Genomic DNA, 19,632 nt, shown 5'->3' with positions numbered 1-19,632 from the left:
ATGAGTTTCATTTTTATGGGAAATTTTGATTCTTTTCTCCTGAAGCTTTGGGACTGTGGTGGAACTGTCCTTTTCATCCAATGAATGTTGACTGTTGTATCTTCAACCCAGAATAATATTAAGTTTTGACTGAACTGAAATGGCTTTGTGGGATATCTGCTGTTTCTTCAGTTGTTTTATTGTGGAATCTCCTGGCTTTTCCTGAATACATATGTCTTTTCATAAGAATCCTGTTGTGTACTTTCTCTGATTGTTCTCTTGAATGTAAGCTGCAAAGGTGTTTCCTCTCAGATGTCTGTTATTGCTCACAAGACGTTCTCTTTTCCCTGTTGTTTTTCAGTTGAAAAACCTGATCGCTAAGTTAAAAAAATTTCAAATCAGTCAAATCGGTAATTGGAAAATGCATTTAACATTTGATTACTCTCCGTTAATACTTAGACCGGTTCTTTTTCAGTGGTCCTCCTGCAACCCAACATCTCCTTCAATGCTCCTGTAGAAGGAATGATCTGGGGTCACCAGGGAGCAGAGGTGATGTGGGGCCATAATTTCACCATCACCTGCTCCACCCCACCACAGTACCCAGGAGGCGTCTTCCACCTGACATTCACTGCGTCCAATAGGACTGAGAGTCAGGTTGCTGTCAATCACTCTGCCTCCTTCCTGTTTCCTGCTGCGGAATTTTCTCACGAGGAGAATTACAGTTGCGTTTATGAGACCACAGTTTCCACCCGCAACTTCAGCTCCCCACAGAGTGAACTGCTGCCCGTAATGGTCAGAGGTAAGGAACCAACATGGAGGCCGGTACTTTCCAGTGTTACACATTTTTATGAATACATTTTTGAGAGACCTTACAGGTGAAGTCTACCATCTCAGTGTCTATCACATATTTTTCATATACTGCATTTTGAGTATTTCTCTAGGAAAATATCAAGATGTTTAATATTAATATTTAATAAATACTCTATGTCATACATTTTCTTGTAAATTGCTATACAAATATGAAGTGCACTACAGAATAATGAGATCCATAACCCGCAAACACTTGGATTTTGTAAAGCCTGCATTTAAATAGTCAGTGTTCCTCAATGCCATAATGCCAGTCTTTTCCATGGTATCAGTTTTCAAGGCCATCTTAAAAGATTGTGTGATAATCAGGTTGGTTCTGTACAATGTTAATTTATGTTTTATCCTGGTTTGTCCTTTGAACGTCAAACGGTTAAAGACATAGCTCTTTAGAATTGGATGAGTTTCATTTTTATGGGAAATTTTGATTCTTTTCTCCTGAAGCTTTGGGACTGTGGTGGAACTGTCCTTTTCATCCAATGAATGTTGACTTTTGTATCTTCAACCCAGAATAATATTAAGTTTTGACTGAACTGAAATGGCTTTGTGGGATATCTGCTGTTTCTTCAGTTGTTTTATTGTGGAATCTCCTGGCTTTTCCTGAATACATATATCTTTTCATGAAATACATATGTCTGAATATGTCCTGAATACATATGTCTTTTCATGAAACTGCTGTTGTGTACTTTCTCTGATTGTTCTCTTGAATGTAAGCTGCAAAGGTGTTTCCTCTCAGATTTCTGTTATTGCTCACAAGACGTTCTCTTTTCCCTGTTGTTTTTCAGTTGAAAAACCTGATTGCTAAGTTAAAAAAAATTCAAATCAGTCAAATCGGTAATTGGAAAATGCATTTAACATTTGATTACTCTCCGTTAATACTTAGACCGGTTCTTTTTCAGTGGTCCTCCTGCAACCCAACATCTCCTTCAATGCTCCTGTAGAAGGAATGATCTGGGGTCACCAGGGAGCAGAGGTGATGTGGGGCCATAATTTCACCATCACCTGCTCCACCCCACCACAGTACCCAGGAGGCGTCTTCCACCTGACATTCACTGCGTCCAATAGGACTGAGAGTCAGGTTGCTGTCAATCACTCTGCCTCCTTCCTGTTTCCTGCTGCGGAATTTTCTCACGAGGAGAATTACAGTTGCGTTTATGAGACCACAGTTTCCACCCGCAACTTCAGCTCCCCACAGAGTGAACTGCTGCCCGTAATGGTCAGAGGTAAGGAACCAACATGGAGGCCGGTACTTTCCAGTGTTACACATTTTTATGAATACATTTTTGAGAGACCTTACAGGTGAAGTCTACCATCTCAGTGTCTATCACATATTTTTCATATACTGCATTTTGAGTATTTCTCTAGGAAAATATCAAGATGTTTAATATTAATATTTAATAAATACTCTATGTCATACATTTTCTTGTAAATTGCTATACAAATATGAAGTGCACTACAGAATAATGAGATCCATAACCCGCAAACACTTGGATTTTGTAAAGCCTGCATTTAAATAGTCAGTGTTCCTCAATGCCATAATGCCAGTCTTTTCCATGGTATCAGTTTTCAAGGCCATCTTAAAAGATTGTGTGATAATCAGGTTGGTTCTGTACAATGTTAATTTATGTTTTATCCTGGTTTGTCCTTTGAACGTCAAACGGTTAAAGACATAGCTCTTTAGAATTGGATGAGTTTCATTTTTATGGGAAATTTTGATTCTTTTCTCCTGAAGCTTTGGGACTGTGGTGGAACTGTCCTTTTCATCCAATGAATGTTGACTTTTGTATCTTCAACCCAGAATAATATTAAGTTTTGACTGAACTGAAATGGCTTTGTGGGATATCTGCTGTTTCTTCAGTTGTTTTATTGTGGAATCTCCTGGCTTTTCCTGAATACATATGTCTTTTCATGAAACTGCTGTTGTGTACTTTCTCTGATTGTTCTCTTGAATGTAAGCTGCAAAGGTGTTTCCTCTCAGATTTCTGTTATTGCTCACAAGACGTTCTCTTTTCCCTGTTGTTTTTCAGTTGAAAAACCTGATTGCTAAGTTAAAAAAAATTCAAATCAGTCAAATCGGTAATTGGAAAATGCATTTAACATTTGATTACTCTCCGTTAATACTTAGACCGGTTCTTTTTCAGTGGTCCTCCTGCAACCCAACATCTCCTTCAATGCTCCTGTAGAAGGAATGATCTGGGGTCACCAGGGAGCAGAGGTGATGTGGGGCCATAATTTCACCATCACCTGCTCCACCCCACCACAGTACCCAGGAGGCGTCTTCCACCTGACATTCACTGCGTCCAATAGGACTGAGAGTCAGGTTGCTGTCTATCACTCTGCCTCCTTCCTGTTTCCTGTTGCGGAATTTTCTCACCAGGGGAATTACAGCTGCGTTTATGAGACCACAGTTTCCACCCGCAACTTCAGCTCCCCACAGAGTGAACTGCTGCCCGTAATGGTCAGAGGTAAGGAGCCAACATGGAGGCCGGTACTTTCCAGTATTACACATTTTTATGAATACATTTTTGAGAGACCTTACAGGTGAAGTCTGTCATCTCAGTGTCTATCACATCTTTTTCACATACTGCATTTTGAGTATTTCTCTAGGAAAATATCAAGATGTTCAATATTAATATTTAATAAATACTCTATGTTATACATTTTCTTGTAAATTGCTGTACAAATATGAAGTGCACTACAGAATAATGTCAGGCATAGCCCGCAAACACTTGGATTTTGAAAAGGCTGCATTTAAATAGTCAGTGTCCCTCAATGCCATAATGCCAGTCTTTTCCATGGTATCAGTTTTCAAGACCATCTTAAAAGATTGTGTGATAATTAGGTTGGTTCTGTACAATGTTAATTTATGGTTTATCTTGGTTCGTCATTTGAACGTCAAACGGTTAAAGACATAGCTCTTTAGAATTGGATGAGTTTCATTTTTATGGGAAATTTTGATTCTTTTCTCCTGAAGCTTTGGGACTGTGGTGGAACTGTCCTTTTCATCCAATGAATGTTGACTGTTGTATCTTCAACCCAGAATAATATTAAGTTTTGACTGAACTGAAATGGCTTTGTGGGATATCTGCTGTTTCTTCAGTTGTTTTATTGTGGAATCTCCTGGCTTTTCCTGAATACATATGTCTTTTCATAAGAATCCTGTTGTGTACTTTCTCTGATTGTTCTCTTGAACGTAAGCTGCAAAGGTGTTTCCTCTCAGATGTCTGTTATTGCTCACAAGACGTTCTTTTTTCCCTGTTGTTTTTCATTTGAAAAACCTGATTGCTAAGTTAAAAAAATTTCAAATCAGTCAAATCGGTAATTGGAAAATGCATTTAACATTCGATTACTCTCCGTTAATACTTAGACCGGTTCTTTTTCAGTGGTCCTCCTGCAACCCAACATCTCCTTCAGTGCTCCTGTAGGAGGATTAATCTGGGGTCACCAGGGATCAGAGGTGATGTGGGGCCATAATTTCACCATCACCTGCTCCACCCCACCACAGTACCCAGGAGGCGTCTTCCACCTGACATTCACTGTGTCCAATAGGACTGAGAGTCAGGTTGCTGTCTATCACTCTGCCTCCTTCCTGTTTCCTGCTGCGGAATTTTCCCACCAGGAGAATTACAGCTGCGTTTATGAGACCACAGTTTCCACCCGCAACTTCAGCTCCCCACAGAGTGAACTGCTGCCCGTAATGGTCAGAGGTAAGGAGCCAACATGGAGGCCAGTACTTTCCACCATTACAGACTTTTATGGATACTTTGTTGAGAAAGTCAAAGCTCTTTAAAATCAGATGAATTTCACTTTTGGCTGCAATTTTAATCCTTTTTTGCTGAAGCTTTGGGACTATGGTGGAAAGGTCTCTTTCATCTTTTGAATGTTGACTTTTGTATCTTTACCCCAGAATAATATTAACTCTTGACTGACTCAAATGGCGTTGTGTATGGTAGATCAAAACAGCCCCCAATTCAGCTGTTCAGTAGTAAAGATGCAGCTGTCCGGTCATCAGATGCAGCGCACATAAGCATACATGGGTTTAATGAGCACCACCATTCTGCTTTGTGTCCAATATTTGTTTTTTCAAATTAAACCTGTGTTTTTCTGTGTCTTTAAAGTCCAGTGATAACAGCTGAAAATTATTCCTCAAAGAATTTTGATTTTCCTCATCACTTCTTTTCTTCTGTAACAATTCTGTCTTTGTGAATTGCATTTAACATGTTAAAGTGAACAAGTAATATTTCTTACATGACTAAATTTAAGACTCTCTCTCTCTAGTGAACCTGCCACAGCCACGCATCTCCCTCAGTGCCAGAGAGGTTACCTGGGGTCACAGTGTTGACATCACCTGCTCCATCACTACAGTGCACTCTGGTGGCACATTTGTCCTGCAGAAGGTCTCAGGGTCCTACAGAGATACAAAAAGTTCCAGTTCCAATTCTGCCACCTTCACCATTACTGCAGCGAACTTTATTCATGAAGGGGCTTACCGCTGTCAGTATCAGTTAAGAGCACTGGAACGCCTCTTCACCTCTCCCAACAGTGACTCTGTTAGTTTCTCTGTTACAGGTAAGGAAGAAAATGCAGACATGCTGTATGGCAGCTGCCATCTGTATTTATGTTATTAGAACTATGCCTGTTTTGCTCTTTGTAAAGTATTCTGCAATAGGTCTAAGACAAGAGTGGCCAACCCTCTCCTGGAGAGCCAATTGTCCTGCATATTTTAGATCTCTCCCTTCTCCAACACAGCTGATTCAATTGATCAGTTTGTTATTCAGCAGCTTCAGGAGTTCGTAACGAGTTGATCATTTGAATCAGCTGTGTTGTAGCAGGGAGAGATCTAAAACATGCATGACAAGTGCCTCTCCAGGAGAGGGTTGGCCACCCCTGGTCTAAGACAAGCAATACTTTACTGAATAATACTTGAATGATATATATATTTTTTTTTTGCATTGTTGAAGTTGCACTGGTGATTGCTATGCTTGGTAACCATGCCCATGAATTTGGCTATCCAGCACTTTATTCCTGAGGAAGTGCAATAATCATTCAGCATCTTGTTTTCAGTGGAAGGAAGTACTAACAATTCTGACAAATTGAGGGTTTTTTTTCATTTAAAGCCAAAATTCTCAGTAAATGTTTATAGTATATGGCATTATAACAGGAATATCTCTTCCAAGACTGAGTTGTGATCTGTCTATCTCTAGTGAGCCTACCAAAGCCAAGCATCTCTGTCAGTGCCAGAGAGGTTACCTGGGGTGGCAGTGTTGCCATCACCTGCTCCATCAGTACAGTGCACTCTGGTGGTACATTTGTCCTGCAGAAGGTCTCAGGCTCACTCACAGAGACAAGGAACGCCAGCCCCAACTCGGCCACCTTCACCTTTCCTGCAGTTGACTTTGTTCACCATGGGGCATACAACTGTCAGTATAAGACGAGGGTTTCTGATCGCCCCTTCAGCTCTCCTCAAAGTGATTCTGTCAGTTTTGCTGTGACTGGTAAGGAGCTATATGCACCTGAGATGACCCTGAATTATCCACAACAGGCAATTGCATTTATTTGGTTTAAAAAAAATTAAAAGCAGGTGAATTCTAGATATAGGCTGATTTATCAGTTTCTAGTGTGTTACAAATGTGGTTTATTTTCAGGGTCAGGGAATACTTTTACTGTGTACAGTATAAGTAGGTGCAATGACAGTTGAACCTTGTTCAGATTCACTCAGAATTATTTGACCCATGTGATGTCATCTCTTCTTTTTGTAGCCTAATGTGTTGTGTCTTTTTCTGCTTTGTGTCCAATATTTGTTTTCTCGAATTACACCTGTTTTTTTCTGTCTCTTTAGACTCCAGTAATAACAGCTGAAAACTTTTCCTCCAAGAATTTTGATTTTCCTCATCACTTCCTTTCTTCTGTAACAATTCTGTCTTTGTGAATTGCATTTAACATGTTAAAGTGAACGAGTAATATTTCTTACATGACTAAATTTCAGACTCTCTCTGTCTAGTGAACCTGCCACAGCCACGCATCTCCCTCAGTGCCAGAGAGGTTACCTGGGGTCACAGTGTTGACATCACCTGCTCCATCACTACAGTGCACTCTGGTGGCACATTTGTCCTGCAGAAGGTCTCAGGGTCCTACAGAGACACAAAAAGTTCCAGTTCCAATTCTGCCACCTTCACCATTACTGCAGCGAACTTTATTCATGAAGGGGCTTACCGCTGTCAGTATCAGTTAAGAGCACTGGAACGCCTCTTCACCTCTCCCAACAGTGACTCTGTTAGTTTCTCTGTTACAGGTAAGGAAGAAAATGCAGACATGTTGTATGGCAGCTGCCATCTGTATTTATGTTATTAGAACTATGCCTGTTTTGCTCTTTGTAAAGTATTCTGCAATAGGTCTAAGACAAGAGTGGCCAACCCTCTCCTGGAGAGCCACTTGTCCTGCATGTTTTAGATCTCTCCCTGCTCCAACACAGCTGATTCAATTGATCAGTTTGTTATTCAGCAGCTTCAGGAGTTCATAACGAGTTGATCATTTGAATCAGCTGTATTGTAGCAGGGAGAGATCTAAAACATGCAAGACAAGTGCCTCTCCAGGAGAGGGTTGGCCACCCCTGGTCTAAGACAAGCAATACTTTACTGAATAATACTTGAATGATATATTTTTTCTTTTTTTTGCATTGTTGAAGTTGCACTGGTGATTGCTATGCTTGGTAACCATGCCCATGAATTTGGCTATCCAGCACTTTATTCCTGAGGAAGTGCAATAATCATTCAGCATCTTGTTTTCAGTGGAAGGAAGTACTAACAATTTTGACAAATTGAGGGTTTTTTTTCATTTAAAGCCAAAATTCTCAGTAAATGTTTATAGTATATGGCATTATAACAGGAATATCTCTTCCAAGACTGAGTTGTGATCTCTCTCTCTCTAGTGAGCCTACCAAAGCCAAGCATCTCTGTCAGTGCCAGAGAGGTTACCTGGGGTGGCAGTATTGCCATCACCTGCTCCATCAGTACAGTGCACTCTGGTGGTACATTTGTCCTGCAGAAGGTCTCAGGCTCACTCACAGAGACAAGGAACGCCAGCCCCAACTCGGCCACCTTCACCTTTCCTGCGGTTGACTTTGTTCACCATGGGGCGTACAACTGTCAGTATAAGACAAGGGTATCTGATCGCCCCTTCAGCTCTCCTCAAAGTGATTCTGTCAGTTTTGCTGTGATCGGTAAGGAGCTATATGCACCTGAGATGACCCTGAATTATCCACAACAGGCAATTGCATTTATTTGGTTTAAAAAAAATTTAAAAGCAGGTGAATTCTAGTTATAGGCTGATTTATCAGTTTCTAGTGTGTTACAAATGTAGTTTGTTTTCAGGGTCAGGGAATACTTTTACTGTGTACAATATAAGTAGGTGCAGTGACAGTTGAAACTTGTTCAGATTCACTCAGAAATATTTGACCCATGTGATGTCATCTCTTCTTTTTGTAGCCTAATGTGTTGTGTCTTTTTCTGCTTTGTGTCCAATATTTGTTTTCTCGAATTACACCTGTTTTTTTCTGTCTATTTAGACTCCAGTAATAACAGCTGAAAACTTTCCTCCAAGAATTTTGATTTTCCTCATCACTTCTTTTCTTCTGTAACAATTCTGTCTTTGTGAATTGCATTTAACATGTTAAAGTGAACGAGTAATATTTCTTACATGACTAAATTTCAGACTATCTCTGTCTAGTGAACCTGCCACAGCCACGCATCTCCCTCAGTGCCAGAGAGGTTACCTGGGGTCACAGTGTTGACATCACCTGCTCCATCACTACAGTGCACTCTGGTGGCACATTTGTCCTGCAGAAGGTCTCAGGGTCCTACAGAGACACAAAAAGTTCCAGTTCCATTTCTGCCACCTTCACCATTACTGCAGCGAACTTTATCCATGAAGGGGCTTACCGCTGTCAGTATCAGTTAAGAGCCCTGGAACGCCTCTTCACCTCTCCCAACAGTGACTCAGTTAGTTTCTCTGTTACAGGTAAGGAAGAAAATGCAGACATGTTGTATGGCAGCTGCCATCTGTATTTATGTTATTAGAACTATGCCTGTTTTGCTCTTTGTAAAGTATTCTGCAATAGGTCTAAGACAAGAGTGGCCAACCCTCTCCTGGAGAGCCACTTGTCCTGCATGTTTTAGATCTCTCCCTGCTCCAATACAACTGATTCAATTGATCAGTTTGTTATTCAGCAGCTTCAGGAGTTCATAACGAGTTGATCATTTGAATCAGCTGTGTTGTAGCAGGGAGAGATCTAAAACATGCAAGACAAGTGCCTCTCCAGGAGAGGGTTGGCCAGCCCTGGTCTAAGACAAGCAATACTTTACTGAATAATACTTGAATGATATATTTTTTCTTTTTTTTGCATTGTTGAAGTTGCACTGGTGATTGCTATGCTTGGTAACCATGCCCATGAATTTGGCTATCCAGCACTTTATTCCTGAGGAAGTGCAATAATCATTCAGCATCTTGTTTTCAGTGGAAGGAAGTACTAACAATTCTGACAAATTGAGGGGTTTTTTTTTCATTTAAAGCCAAAATTCTCAGTAAATGTTTATAGTATATGGCATTATAACAGGAATATCTCTTCCAAGACTGAGTTGTGATCTGTCTATCTCTAGTGAGCCTACCAAAGCCAAGCATCTCTGTCAGTACCAGAGAGGTTACCTGGGGTGGCAGTGTTGCCATCACCTGCTCCATCAGTACAGTGCACTCTGGTGGTACATTTGTCCTGCAGAAGGTCTCAGGCTCACTCACAGAGACAAGGAACGCCAGCCCCAACTCGGCCACCTTCACCTTTCCTGCGGTTGACTTTGTTCACCATGGGGCATACAACTGTCAGTATAAGACAAGGGTATCTGATCGCCCCTTCAGCTCTCCTCAAAGTGATTCTGTCAGTTTTGCTGTGATCGGTAAGGAGCTATATGCACCTGAGATGACCCTGAATTATCCACAACAGGCAATTGCATTTATTTGGTTTAAAAAAAAATTAAAAGCAGGTGAATTCTAGTTATAGGCTGATTTATCAGTTTCTAGTGTGTTACAGATGTGGTTTATTTTCAGGGTCAGGGAATACTTTTACTGTGTACAATATAAGTAGGTGCAATGACAGTTGAAACTTGTTCAGATTCACTCAGAATTATTTGACCCATGTGATGTCATCTCTTCTTTTTGTAGCCTAATGTGTTGTGTCTTTTTCTGCTTTGTGTCCAATATTTGTTTTCTCGAATTACACCTGTTTTTTTCTGTCTATTTAGACTCCAGTAATAACAGCTGAAAACTTTCCTCCAAGAATTTTGATTTTCCTCATCACTTCTTTTCTTCTGTAACAATTCTGTCTTTGTGAATTGCATTTAACATGTTAAAGTGAACGAGTAATATTTCTTACATGACTAAATTTCAGACTCTCTCTGTCTAGTGAACCTGCCACAGCCACGCATCTCCCTCAGTGCCAGAGAGGTTACCTGGGGTCACAGTGTTGACATCACCTGCTCCATCACTACAGTGCACTCTGGTGGCACATTTGTCCTGCAGAAGGTCTCAGGGTCCTACAGAGACACAAAAAGTTCCAGTTCCATTTCTGCCACCTTCACCATTACTGCAGCGAACTTTATCCATGAAGGGGCTTACCGCTGTCAGTATCAGTTAAGAGCCCTGGAACGCCTCTTCACCTCTCCCAACAGTGACTCAGTTAGTTTCTCTGTTACAGGTAAGGAAGAAAATGCAGACATGTTGTATGGCAGCTGCCATCTGTATTTATGTTATTAGAACTATGCCTGTTTTGCTCTTTGTAAAGTATTCTGCAATAGGTCTAAGACAAGAGTGGCCAACCCTCTCCTGGAGAGCCACATGTCCTGCATGTTTTAGATCTCTCCCTGCTCCAATACAACTGATTCAATTGATCAGTTTGTTATTCAGCAGCTTCAGGAGTTCATAACGAGTTGATCATTTGAATCAGCTGTGTTGTAGCAGGGAGAGATCTAAAACATGCAAGACAAGTGCCTCTCCAGGAGAGGGTTGGCCAGCCCTGGTCTAAGACAAGCAATACTTTACTGAATAATACTTGAATGATATATTTTTTCTTTTTTTTGCATTGTTGAAGTTGCACTGGTGATTGCTATGCTTGGTAACCATGCCCATGAATTTGGCTATCCAGCACTTTATTCCTGAGGAAGTGCAATAATCATTCAGCATCTTGTTTTCAGTGGAAGGAAGTACTAACAATTCTGACAAATTGAGGGGTTTTTTTTCATTTAAAGCCAAAATTCTCAGTAAATGTTTATAGTATATGGCATTATAACAGGAATATCTCTTCCAAGACTGAGTTGTGATCTGTCTATCTCTAGTGAGCCTACCAAAGCCAAGCATCTCTGTCAGTACCAGAGAGGTTACCTGGGGTGGCAGTGTTGCCATCACCTGCTCCATCAGTACAGTGCACTCTGGTGGTACATTTGTCCTACAGAAGGTCTCAGGCTCACTCACAGAGACAAGGAACGCCAGCCCCAACTCGGCCACCTTCACCTTTCCTGCGGTTGACTTTGTTCACCATGGGGCATACAACTGTCAGTATAAGACAAGGGTATCTGATCGCCCCTTCAGCTCTCCTCAAAGTGATTCTGTCAGTTTTGCTGTGATCGGTAAGGAGCTATATGCACCTGAGATGACCCTGAATTATCCACAACAGGCAATTGCATTTATTTGGTTTAAAAAAAAATTAAAAGCAGGTGAATTCTAGTTATAGGCTGATTTATCAGTTTCTAGTGTGTTACAGATGTGGTTTATTTTCAGGGTCAGGGAATACTTTTACTGTGTACAATATAAGTAGGTGCAATGACAGTTGAAACTTGTTCAGATTCACTCAGAATTATTTGACCCATGTGATGTCATCTCTTCTTTTTGTAGCCTAATGTGTTGTGTCTTTTTCTGCTTTGTGTCCAATATTTGTTTTCTCGAATTACACCTGTTTTTTTCTGTCTCTTTAGACTCCAGTAATAACAGCTGAAAACTTTTCCTCCAAGAATTTTGATTTTCCTCATCACTTCTTTTCTTCTGTAACAATTCTGTCTTTGTGAATTGCATTTAACATGTTAAAGTGAACGAGTAATATTTCTTACATGACTAAATTTCAGACTCTCTCTGTCTAGTGAACCTGCCACAGCCACGCATCTCCCTCAGTGCCAGAGAGGTTACCTGGGGTCACAGTGTTGACATCACCTGCTCCATCACTACAGTGCACTCTGGTGGCACATTTGTCCTGCAGAAGGTCTCAGGGTCCTACAGAGACACAAAAAGTTCCAGTTCCATTTCTGCCACCTTCACCATTACTGCAGCGAACTTTATCCATGAAGGGGCTTACCGCTGTCAGTATCAGTTAAGAGCCCTGGAACGCCTCTTCACCTCTCCCAACAGTGACTCAGTTAGTTTCTCTGTTACAGGTAAGGAAGAAAATGCAGACATGCTGTATGGCAGCTGCCATCTGTATTTATGTTATTAGAACTATGCCTGTTTTGCTCTTTGTAAAGTATTCTGCAATAGGTCTAAGACAAGAGTGGCCAACCCTCTCCTGGAGAGCCACTTGTCCTGCATGTTTTAGATCTCTCCCTGCTCCAATACAACTGATTCAATTGATCAGTTTGTTATTCAGCAGCTTCAGGAGTTCATAACGAGTTGATCATTTGAATCAGCTGTGTTGTAGCAGGGAGAGATCTAAAACATGCAAGACAAGTGCCTCTCCAGGAGAGGGTTGGCCAGCCCTGGTCTAAGACAAGCAATACTTTACTGAATAATACTTGAATGATATATTTTTTCTTTTTTTTGCATTGTTGAAGTTGCACTGGTGATGGTAGTGCTTGGTAATCGTGCCCATGAATTCAGCTCTTTATTCCTAATGAAGTGCAATACTCATTCAGTGTCTTCTTTTCAGTGTAAAGAAGTACTAACAATTCTGACAAATTGAGGGGTTTTTTTCATTTAAAGCCTAAATTTTCAGTAAATGTTTCTAGTATATGGCATTATAACAGGAATATCTCTTCCAAGACTGAGTTGTGATCTGTCTATCTCTAGTGAGCCTACCAAAGCCAAGCATCTCTGTCAGTGCCAGAGAGGTTACCTGGGGTGGCAGTGTTGCCATCACCTGCTCCATCAGTACAGTGCACTCTGGTGGTACATTTGTCCTGCAGAAGGTCTCAGGCTCACTCACAGAGACAAGGAACGCCAGCCCCAACTCGGCCACCTTCACCTTTCCTGCGGTTGACTTTGTTCACCATGGGGCATACAACTGTCAGTATAAGACAAGGGTATCTGATCGCCCCTTCAGCTCTCCTCAAAGTGATTCTGTCAGTTTTGCTGTGATCGGTAAGGAGCTATATGCACCTGAGATGACCCTGAATTATCCACAACAGGCAATTGCATTTATTTGGTTTAAAAAAAAAATTAAAAGCAGGTGAATTCTAGTTATAGGCTGATTTATCAGTTTCTAGTGTGTTACAGATGTGGTTTATTTTCAGGGTCAGGGAATACTTTTACTGTGTACAATATAAGTAGGTGCAATGACAGTTGAAACTTGTTCAGATTCACTCAGAATTATTTGACCCATGTGATGTCATCTCTTCTTTTTGTAGCCTAATGTGTTGTGTCTTTTTCTGCTTTGTGTCCAATATTTGTTTTCTCGAATTACACCTGTTTTTTTCTGTCTCTTTAGACTCCAGTAATAACAGCTGAAAACTTTTCCTCCAGGAATTTTGATTTTCCTCATCACTTCTTTTCTTCTGTAACAATTCTGTCTTTGTGAATTGCATTCAACATGTTAAAGTGAATGAGTAATATTTCTTACATGACTAAATTTCAGACTCTCTCTGTCTAGTGAACCTGCCACAGCCACGCATCTCCCTCAGTGCCAGAGAGGTTACCTGGGGTCACAGTGTTGACATCACCTGCTCCATCACTACAGTGCACTCTGGTGGCACATTTGTCCTGCAGAAGGTCTCAGGGTCCTACAGAGACACAAAAAGTTCCAGTTCCAATTCTGCCACCTTCACCATTACTGCAGCGAACTTTATCCATGAAGGGGCTTACCGCTGTCAGTATCAGTTAAGAGCACTGGAACGCCTCTTCACCTCTCCCAACAGTGACTCTGTTAGTTTCTCTGTTACAGGTAAGGAAGAAAATGCAGACATGTTGTATGGCAGCTGCCATCTGTATTTATGTTATTAGAACTATGCCTGTTTTGCTCTTTGTAAAGTATTCTGCAATAGGTCTAAGACAAGAGTGGCCAACCCTCTCCTGGAGAGCCACTTGTCCTGCATGTTTTAGATCTCTCCCTGCTCCAATACAGCTGATTCAATTGATCAGTTTGTTATTCAGCAGCTTCAGGAGTTCATAACGAGTTGATCATTTGAATCAGCTGTATTGTAGCAGGGAGAGATCTAAAACATGCAAGACAAGTGCCTCTCCAGGAGAGGGTTGGCCACCCCTGGTCTAAGACAAGCAATACTTTACTGAATAATACTTGAATGATATATTTTTTCTTTTTTTTGCATTGTTGAAGTTGCACTGGTGATTGCTATGCTTGGTAACCATGCCCATGAATTTGGCTATCCAGCACTTTATTCCTGAGGAAGTGCAATAATCATTCAGCATCTTGTTTTCAGTGGAAGGAAGTACTAACAATTCTGACAAATTGAGGGTTTTTTTTCATTTAATGCCAAAATTCTCAGTAAATGTTTATAGTATATGGCATTATAACAGGAATATCTCTTCCAAGACTGAGTTGTGATCTCTCTCTCTCTAGTGAGCCTACCAAAGCCAAGCATCTCTGTCAGTGCCAGAGAGGTTACCTGGGGTGGCAGTATTGCCATCACCTGCTCCATCAGTACAGTGCACTCTAGTGGTACATTTGTCCTGCAGAAGGTCTCAGGCTCACTCACAGAGACAAGGAACGCCAGCCCCAACTCGGCCACCTTCACCTTTCCTGCGGTTGACTTTGTTCACCATGGGGCGTACAACTGTCAGTATAAGACAAGGGTATCTGATCGCCCCTTCAGCTCTCCTCAAAGTGATTCTGTCAGTTTTGCTGTGATCGGTAAGGAGCTATATGCACCTGAGATGACCCTGAATTATCCACAACAGGCAATTGCATTTATTTGGTTTAAAAAAAAATTTAAAAGCAGGTGAATTCTAGTTATAGGCTGATTTATCAGTTTCTAGTGTGTTACAAATGTAGTTTGTTTTCAGGGTCAGGGAATACTTTTACTGTGTACAATATAAGTAGGTGCAGTGACAGTTGAAACTTGTTCAGATTCACTCAGAAATATTTGACCCATGTGATGTCATCTCTTCTTTTTGTAGCCTAATGTGTTGTGTCTTTTTCTGCTTTGTGTCCAATATTTGTTTTCTTGAATTACACCTGTTTTTTTCTGTCTATTTAGACTCCAGTAATAACAGCTGAAAACTTTCCTCCAAGAATTTTGATTTTCCTCATCACTTCTTTTCTTCTGTAACAATTCTGTCTTTGTGAATTGCATTTAACATGTTAAAATGAACGAGTAATATTTCTTACATGACTAAATTTCAGACTCTCTCTGTCTAGTGAACCTGCCACAGCCACGCATCTCCCTCAGTGCCAGAGAGGTTACCTGGGGTCACAGTGTTGACATCACCTGCTCCATCACTACAGTGCACTCTGGTGGCACATTTGTCCTGCAGAAGGTCTCAGGGTCCTACAGAGACACAAAAAGTTCCAGTTCCAATTCTGCCACCTTCACCATTACTGCAGCGAACTTTATTCATGAAGGGGCTTACCGCTGTCAGTATCAGTTAAGAGCACTGGAACGCCTCTTCACCTCTCCCAACAGTGACTCTGTTAGTTTCTCTGTTACAGGTAAGGAAGAAAATGCAGACATGCTGTTTGGCAGCTGCCATCTGTATTTATGTTATTAGAACTATGCCTGTTTTGCTCTTTGTAAAGTATTCTGCAATAGGTCTAAGACAAGAGTGGCCAACCCTCTCCTGGAGAGCCACTCGTCCTGCATGTTTTAGATCTCTCCCTGCTCCAACACAGCTGATTCAATTGATCAGTTTGTTATTCAGCAGCTTCAGGAGTTCATAACGAGTTGATCATTTGAATCAGCTGTGTTGTAGCAGGGAGAGATCTAAAACATGCAAGAAAAGTGCCTCTCCAGGAGAGGGTTGGCCACCCCTGGTCTAAGACAAGCAATACTTTACTGAATAATACTTGAATGATATATTTTTTCTTTTTTTTGCATTGTTGAAGTTGCACTGGTGATTGCTATGCTTGGTAACCATGCCCATGAATTTGGCTATCCAGCACTTTATTCCTGAGGAAGTGCAATAATCATTCAGCATCTTGTTTTCAGTGGAAGGAAGTACTAACAATTCTGACAAATTGAGGGGTTTTTTTCATTCAAAGCCAAAATTCTCAGTAAATGTTTATAGTATATGGCATTATAACAGGAATATCTCTTCCAAGACTGAGTTGTGATCTCTCTCTCTCTAGTGAGCCTACCAAAGCCAAGCATCTCTGTCAGTACCAGAGAGGTTACCTGGGGTGGCAGTGTTGCCATCACCTGCTCCATCAGTACTGTGCACTCTGGTGGTACATTTGTCCTGCAGAAACTCTCAGGGTCACTCACAGAGACAAGGAACGCCAGCCCCAACTCTGCCACCTTCACCTTTCCTGCAGTTGACTTTGTTCACCATGGGGCATACAACTGTCAGTATAAGACAAGGGTATCTGATCGGCCCTTCAGCTCTCCTCACAGTGATTCTGTCAGTTTCTCTGTCATAGGTAAGTAGCAAAATCCACATGGGACATGCAGTAAGTGAAAACTATTCAGGACTTAAATATTACATGGATTAAATTATATTTACAGTCCCATATTTTCTCTGAATGTTAATTTCCAGTAACATGTATTCATGCCATTTTGTGCCATACTATTTATCTTCTATTCACTTTTATTTTTGGTTTAACATCGGCCTTACCACCTTCACTATGAAAGATGGGAATCTTAGCACCCCTTCAGATCTCCTTGTAGTGACTTGATTAAATCCTCTGTGCCAGGTGAAAAACCAAGAATTATGTATGTGTGTATATGAACAGACATTTACATGTTGATATATTTCTCTTAATATTTATATAAATTCTCCTGTAGTGGTCCTCCTGCAACCCAACATCTCCCTCAGTGATCCTGCAGGAGGAATGATCTGGGGTCACCAGGAGCGAGAGGTGGTCAGAGGCAGCAGTTACACCATCACCTGCTCCACCCCACCGCAGTACCCAGGAGGCGTCTTCCACTTGACATTCACAGGGTCCAGTAGCACTGAGACTCAGGCTGCTGTCAATCACTCTGCCTCCTTCCTGTTTCCCGCTGCGGAATTTTCCCACCAGGGGAATTACAGCTGCGTTTATGAGACCACAGTTTCCACCCGCAACTTCAGCTCCCCACAGAGTGAACTGCTGCCCCTAATGGTCAGAGGTAAGGAGCCAACACGGTAGTTTTCACCATTTCAAAGTTATATGATTATTTTAGAGCAAGCTTGCAAGTGAGGTCTATCACCTCAGTGTCTATCACATCTTTTTCACTTACTGTTATGTGATAAAGATGTGAAGGACATTTAAAGATTATCAATTTAAAGATGATCAATATTAATATTTGATAAATACCCTATGTTATATTTTTATGTGAAGTCTATCACCTTAGTGTCCATCACATTTTTTTTGATATATAGTCAACTTCTGATTGCTGGAGCTAGTGGAGAGCTGTTACAGTCAATACAAATATACATAATCCTCAAAGTGTCATTATAATTATTTACCTTTAATAGATAAATGTGGGAGGTAGAAAAAGAATGGACCACCGAGCAACATATTTGCTTTTGCCTTCAGAACAGCATCAGTCCTTCTTGGAATGCTGTTATACAAGTTTTGAGATGGCTCTAGTGGCTTATTGGACCATTCTTCATGAAGGAAATGTATGTCTTTGAGAGATGGAGAAGGTGGAAAAATGTTTTGTTCTCTAAGTTCCTGAACTTAGGTGATGTTTACATTAGGTGACTGGGGAGGCCATGGAAGGTGTTCGACTTCATCCTCATGTATATGAAACCATTCTTGAATCCATTTCACACTGTGTAGGGGGGTGTTATCATTTTTGAATATGGCAATATCCTGAGGAAACAATGTTTGCACCATAGAGTGCACCTGGATGCTTAAAATTATTTCACGATCCAGACCATGAGATGGCTGCCAGTACTATAACAGACCCACTACCATGTTTAACAGTTGGGAATATGGGTTGAAAGTATCCTTTGACTTTCTCCAAATGTAACACTGTCCTGGCAGCCCTACCATATATAAGCTTTGTGAAACCTATGATGGACAGTTTTTGATGAGACTGAATTTATAAGGCCACTTTGTGATTTTTAGAAACTATCCTGTTAAGTGTGTGTCTATCCCTTTCTGTGAGCCTTGACTTGAGACCACTATTGCTTTATCCTGATGCAGTTATTTCTTCTTTAATTTGACTGATGCACCTGCAATTCAGGCAGCAACTATCTGATCTCTTTCAAAATCTGTTAGATCGCTCATTCTAATATTGAAGTTTTAATTACAAAACATCTTTAATAGCAGATAGCAGATAGAAACTGGCAGTTATTAAAGACATCAATATGAAACACATGTGAAAACTCATTTTTAATAATGAATTAGTTCAAAATACGAGTCCATTTTTGTTAGGTATTTCCATTACTTTGTCTACCTACTGTAACATTTTACAAGTCATTTGACATGACATCCAAAAATCTATTTAAATTCCATCAACATACACTTGATGGCAGTATATACAACTATCAATGTACACTGTGAGCACTCAATATATACTCAACATACACTCAGTCTGTACACTGAATGATCCACAGAAAAATCAGGATCAGGCTGTCTGAAGTCCAGTCCAGGGGGTAAACCAATTCCTTTCACTGGAAGAAAGTTTACTAGGTACTCGTTACTCGGTCACAGTATGAATAGTTGATTGTTGGATATGGCTGTGCCAGTCAGTGAGAGGCCTTCTGTTGTGGCTTTTCTTCTCCCCCAGCCCCCCCAGTCGTCGCAACGCGCTGCTTAGTGCCAGCAGGAATGCTGCTCTGTCTGCTGGTGCCACTCGTCACCTTTCATGTGTACTTGGGCAGAAGACCTAACCAACTGCAAGTTCAGAAGGAAGACAGCAATGAATGTTAGTACCCACCTCATTACAGGGGAGAAAATACATCTGACACGAGTGCCTGTTGCAGAGTATAGTACTGTACTTTAACAACATGACTAATATAAACGAAAATGTATTCCTGTAGGCAGTTTCCTAGTGCATCCCTTTTTTGCTGCAGGCTCTTCTTTTCTAATTAGCCCACTTATTTAATTGGTTTGGTGATTTTAATAATTTAATATTAATAATAATTTAATAAGACATTACAGCTGAGGATTGCACCCAAAACCTGTAATAAAATATTTCACAGCTGCGTAAGTTTGGGAAATGCATATGTGTGAAAAGGTATACAAGCAACAAACTACTTGAGCAAATTAAGCCAGAGTGGAGCACAGACATTATGTATACCCACCTTCAAGGAATTAAGTATGAGTGTTAAAGTGGTCCATTGTTCACACACTTTTGTGTTCCAGGGGCCATGAACACTTACTCCAACAGAGAGGAAGCCATTGGGGAGACACAACAAGACATCTATGCCAATACCTAG

The 19,632-nt window shown here is 40.8% G+C and overlaps 1 protein-coding gene across 1 annotated transcript in view; it reads left to right on the top strand.

Moving 5' to 3' along the window:
- The window catches only part of LOC118794654, a 42,206-nt gene extending 22,574 nt beyond the window's left edge, over window positions 1-19,632 (top strand). The window contains exons 13-32 of the mRNA XM_036552905.1: window positions 455-778; window positions 1,743-2,066; window positions 2,985-3,308; window positions 4,227-4,550; window positions 5,122-5,393; window positions 6,164-6,319; window positions 6,961-7,116; window positions 7,888-8,004; window positions 8,685-8,840; window positions 9,614-9,730; window positions 10,411-10,585; window positions 11,223-11,455; window positions 12,137-12,292; window positions 13,056-13,172; window positions 13,855-14,029; window positions 14,666-14,898; window positions 15,580-15,754; window positions 16,391-16,681; window positions 17,046-17,369; window positions 19,559-19,632. Of these exons, the coding sequence (XP_036408798.1) occupies window positions 455-778; window positions 1,743-2,066; window positions 2,985-3,308; window positions 4,227-4,550; window positions 5,122-5,393; window positions 6,164-6,319; window positions 6,961-7,116; window positions 7,888-8,004; window positions 8,685-8,840; window positions 9,614-9,730; window positions 10,411-10,585; window positions 11,223-11,455; window positions 12,137-12,292; window positions 13,056-13,172; window positions 13,855-14,029; window positions 14,666-14,898; window positions 15,580-15,754; window positions 16,391-16,681; window positions 17,046-17,369; window positions 19,559-19,632 (4,223 nt within the window). The remainder of the gene's footprint in view (window positions 1-454; window positions 779-1,742; window positions 2,067-2,984; window positions 3,309-4,226; window positions 4,551-5,121; window positions 5,394-6,163; window positions 6,320-6,960; window positions 7,117-7,887; window positions 8,005-8,684; window positions 8,841-9,613; window positions 9,731-10,410; window positions 10,586-11,222; window positions 11,456-12,136; window positions 12,293-13,055; window positions 13,173-13,854; window positions 14,030-14,665; window positions 14,899-15,579; window positions 15,755-16,390; window positions 16,682-17,045; window positions 17,370-19,558) is intronic.

Source organism: Megalops cyprinoides, chromosome 19 (assembly GCF_013368585.1).
Source record: "Megalops cyprinoides isolate fMegCyp1 chromosome 19, fMegCyp1.pri, whole genome shotgun sequence".
NCBI classification, from domain to species: domain Eukaryota; kingdom Metazoa; phylum Chordata; class Actinopteri; order Elopiformes; family Megalopidae; genus Megalops; species Megalops cyprinoides.
The sequence above is the reverse complement of the archived record's forward strand: the minus strand, read 5'-3'. Positions and strand labels throughout refer to the sequence as shown.